We start from the raw sequence: 4,792 nt of genomic DNA on the forward strand, positions 1-4,792 counted from the left end.
CAAATTACTTAAACTAGCCACTTTGTTGGTATGAACAATTTGAACTAAACTTATGTTTTTTAAACGTATACTATTGTTTCAAGGATTGCAGGTGGGAGGTATAGGGATACCATACCAAAGGAGTTAAGATGTCCTGTGCTGTATAGGCTGCTACGGGGCTGCTTGTGGATTGCAGAGCAGTAGAGCAACACAATCCATTGTACCATGCTATGCGATGTTTCGATCATCAACTTTACGAAGAAAATAAGACGAAGAAAATATAGTGACGAAAACATGGTGGCATCAACAATTGAAAGGTTTTATTCGTTTCATGTCATTACAACCATCATGGTGCTTGTTGTTCGGCAAGGTGGCTTCCGAGTGAGTCGCTCAGTTGGCAGCCATGGTGCTGGCGATCCAGGAGTTGTAGTTGCACACCTTGGTGTACACGCCGGGGTAGTTGGGCAGGGCACAGCCGCGACCCCACGACACGATGCCCTGCAGCTGGCCATTGCACACGACGGGGCCGCCGGAGTCATTCTGCGGTGGCGGCATCAGGGGTTAGAGGGTCAGGGATTAGCAGCTGGCTCCTGCATCTAACGTCGTGGTACCCAACCTTTATGTCTGTGAAAAAACTACGTGATTAATATTGAATTAGATGAAAGAGATGCTGAGAGAGTAATTAACTTTGTCTCAATCTGAATGATTGGTGGAGGTGGCACTGGTTTCTAGCAAGAGGGCAGGTCGACGCTCATACTCCCATTCAGACTTATCAACTCAAGTCGCTTCAGGGCACCTCACCTTGCAGGAGTCCTTGCCACCCTCCAGGTATCCCAGGCAGATCATGTTGTTGGTGATGTCACCGGGGTAGGAGTTCCTGCAGGAGGTATCACTCAGCACGGGCGCTTGGATGCACATGAGGACATCGGAGCGGCCTGTATGGAGACACGCGGTTGGCAGTGGTGAGGCATTGGTGCACTGGGGAAACATATTGGGGTAACGTGAGGACGGAGAAACGCATGAGCAGAAGGGGCGGCAGAAGAGAGGTCAGTGGACTCAGCGTGAAGGTCCCAGTAATGCAGAGCCAATGCAATGGGTTGGTAGCTCGTGCCCATTTATACACCTGGGGAAAAGTAAGCAGATGAAGACAGACACTGAGAAAGTAAAGGAAGACATGGGGGAGGCCTGTGCCTAGAAGTGGCCAATCACAAGTTCACACCACAACAATTACAGATATCGACAAGTCTAGTTACAACTCTGAGTCCAGTTTAAACTCCAGGTCAAGCATTACTCATGCTCAGACCTGTTATTCAATTCTTAGCTATAAACATTGAAAAAACAATCCACGAAAATATCACTAGACATAGTTCCATGTACTTATACCCTTCAATTTACTAACATTTTTTTCTTAATGAAATGTTTTAGCATGGTACAAGAATGTGTAAGTGTTGTGTCAGCTTGTATGGAGAAGAAATCAAATAATTTCTCTGATATGTTTTTGGATTGTACTGAGTGCTCTTCGGCATAACATCCGACGCTTCATCAGTAGTGTTGGGAACTCCCAAAGAGTAGAGCGAAACGCTAGACATCATGATGAACACCACGTGGCACAGCTAGAAAACACATCCGAGAGCTAAACAGAGCAACCATGAAACCGACATTGTAAAATATTTAAAAAGTCTTCCTTAAATGGCTTTTCCAGGGTAGTCGGACGTCTAAGCGCCGTGTCCTCACCGATGCTGATCTCGGTCTCGCCCCAGCCGGAGATGGTGCACATGACTCCGGTGCCGACGCAGGAGGAGGGCAGCGGGACGGCCTGCGCGTACTGGTTGAGGGTGGCGGGTGAGGACAGCTTGATGAGCATGATGTCGTTGTCTGTGGTGGCCGAGAGGTACTGGGGGTGGGGGATCGCCTTGGAGGCCTGGATCCACTGCTCGGTGTCCTCGGACGTGAAGATGTTGTGCTCGCCGATGCGCACAGAGATGCTGGACGCGCTGGGGGTGGAGGAAGTGGATGACAGTAGTGATGATGATTTTTATTCATAGGGGATCGCTTATATTTAGGTTTTAGGTTTTTTGGGAGCTTTCATTTTGGCACAAGTAAAACCCATTGGCTCAGGAATGCTAATCCTTTATGGGGATCTGGTCACACAATAAAAAACTGGTTACAGCAATAACAATAAAACACGAACAAAACAATCCAAACAAAACTGTACATGGTCAAGTTCCGAATGGTAAGTTCAAGCATCAATAGGGCACAACTAGCACGTATGGTAAGATTGGTTGTACTGTAATTCTATGCCATCATATCTACACTTCCCACCGTCACAAACCCAAATTGGCCAGTGTGGTAGATTGTCAAGTGCTGTAACTATTTGGTATAATCGTCTAAAGAAAACAAACTGCTGGGGCACATCGCCTTGTTGTGGAAAGAGGATGTCGCATACCTTTGCAATCTGTTCATAGCCCTTTCTCGTTTGTACGCATGGGTCTCATTCAAAATCATACGATCGGCTTCTTCATATTACCAGCTGTAACACTGCTGCCCCATCGGTGAAGCTCAAGCAAATATTATACTGGTAGGAACGAAGTTGTAAACTGAGTGTACCAGCCTGCAATAGATTAATGTGTCCGTCCGTCCGTCCCCTTTCAATACTTTAGCGAAGTGAAATCTCGTGCTGTTGGGTGTAAAAAAAATTCCAATGTTCCTACCAGCCCACCCTGCAGGGACCTGTTTTGTGGCTAGGTCTTAGTTCAACAACATGAGCTTCAAGTTCTTTTCAGATAAGGTCGTGATCACCAGGTTGTAGATTTACACTGCATTTTACACAAGTCGATGTTACTTCACTGAAACCACCAGACACGCAGCACGCAACGAGATTCGCTCATGTCCACGTGCAGCACACTCACGGCATGTAGCAGTGAGCGGCAGACACGACCCACTCGCTGGAGATCAGGGAGCCTCCGCAGAAGTGGTATCCGATGTTGAGGGACACCTGCCACGGCTGCGAGTGGGCAGCGCACTCGGAGCCACCCACGATGTGGTCCTCATACATGTATGGGGCCGCCGCTGTCAGCGAAGCAGAGTGTGAATTAGTATCCTGGCTACGGTCAATTACTCAGACCCAACATTCATCGTGAGGATAATCGTCAACAGGATCATGACCATCGACATCGTGTATAAGGCCAAGTGGAGAATTCAAGGGAAGTAATGGAGACTGCTACCCCCTCCCACCCCTTGAGTCGCAAAGTAATTTGGTTATTGATATTTACCGGAAAAAAACGTATTGATATTGTAAGCCCATATTTAAATGTATGGACATTTCATGAACACCCCTCTTTGGAATATTATAGATCCGCCTCTGTTGTCTCCGTGATGATCATCATCACCAATGTTATCAGCAACATAATTACAAAGACCAATTCCAGCAAAAAAAAATCACTTCGCTATGGTTACTAGAAATGTTGCATCACTTGGTCAATCGCCGTTCTTGTCTGATGGACAATATGGGCCCCACAGAAGGAATTTAGAATTTCCACGAATCGATTGGGAACAAAAACGGACATTAGCCCCATCTTGCACTTGGGTATGATTCAGTGTAAGTCAAAGACCAACTTTCCGGCACAGCCAAATAAGCAACACACCTTCCTCTCCTCTGTTAGTTTGGTGATGCACATCACCATAGGAGGCGCAAAGTGTTTCCGATTGAGCTAACCTAGCGGAGGCCTACGCAAAAATTAAGATACCTAATGACCACTAATGTTATCCATCATTCATAATAGAGGTTTTTGTGTTATATCGCGTAAATCTAAAAATGTGTCGTGAAAACCCGCCACCACCCGACACAGCCAACTAGTAAGGGTTTTCACGTCAACAGAACGTGGCAATTCGTCACTAGTACAGCACACTGGTGTGTCGGAGAGCCAAGCCACAACATTTACGTGACAACCCTTACTAGTTGGCTGTGTCCGGTGGTGGCGGGTTTTAAAGACACATTTATATTATAATAGGTTTTCCCCTTTTTTCTGGCAACAAAACAGGTGTTAAGATGTTAAAACACCAAACTGAAACCTTTTGCAATGAATCATGACTGCAGTAACCACGATAATTGTGGTCAGAATGCAAACAAAAACATACTCTGATTATATATGCATTGTTTTTTAAACTGATTGGTCCACACCAGAGACAGCTTTCTTTGGAACCTAGTCACCAATGTTGTTAGACCAGCGGACGCCAAAAGGCGCCCAAAGGCGTCCTCTGGTCTATACAATTATATATCTAACCCAAAAACCTCTTTTATAGATGATATTGGTCGCGAAAGCCCACGTGTTAAACTGATACCCATCATTGTCTGCCCTGCTTAAACCAATGCTGTTAAATTGCCAGATGTCTATAGGCAAATATTAGCACGGATGGACACGTACGGTGTGAAATAAGTTCAGCATACGTACAAAGACCATCTCTGATGGACATGGGTCCCAGTTCGACCAAAAACCAGTCACTACGCAACCAGTTAGCAATGGAAGTTACACAAAGTCTCACCAGCGGTGCCCACGAGCAGAGCGAAGATGAGTCCGTACATTGTGCAGTGAAGATCCTGAACGATGATGCTGAACTACTGCCGATGGTCCACTTTTATACCCGTTGAGAGCCCTCTTATATCATGGCCTTATTCTCATCTCTACGTTACCCAATGCCTTATGTCTGTCTCATTAAACTCGTCGATATTTTCCCACCTGAGACAAAAAATTGCGAGTCAGCGATTCCACACGTTAATATTGGTTCTATTTATTAATTGTTTTCACGGACGTTG

At 45.9% G+C, this 4,792-nt stretch overlaps 1 protein-coding gene across 1 annotated transcript; it reads right to left on the minus strand.

Moving 5' to 3' along the window:
* Positions 1-369: 369 nt before the first annotated feature.
* LOC116948826 (trypsin-like) lies at positions 370-4,561 on the minus strand. The gene is made up of 5 exons (XM_076071755.1): positions 4,522-4,561; positions 2,889-3,048; positions 1,714-1,973; positions 781-914; positions 370-519 (listed from the first exon to the last, which is right to left on the minus strand). The coding sequence occupies exons 1-5, from the start codon at positions 4,559-4,561 to the stop codon at positions 370-372; spliced, it is 744 nt and encodes a 247-aa protein (XP_075927870.1).
* Positions 4,562-4,792: the final 231 nt, after the last annotated feature.

Source organism: Petromyzon marinus, chromosome 35 (assembly GCF_048934315.1).
Source record: "Petromyzon marinus isolate PM22_M1 ecotype Great Lakes invasive population chromosome 35, UKy_Petmar_22M1.pri1.0, whole genome shotgun sequence".
NCBI lineage: Eukaryota > Metazoa > Chordata > Hyperoartia > Petromyzontiformes > Petromyzontidae > Petromyzon > Petromyzon marinus.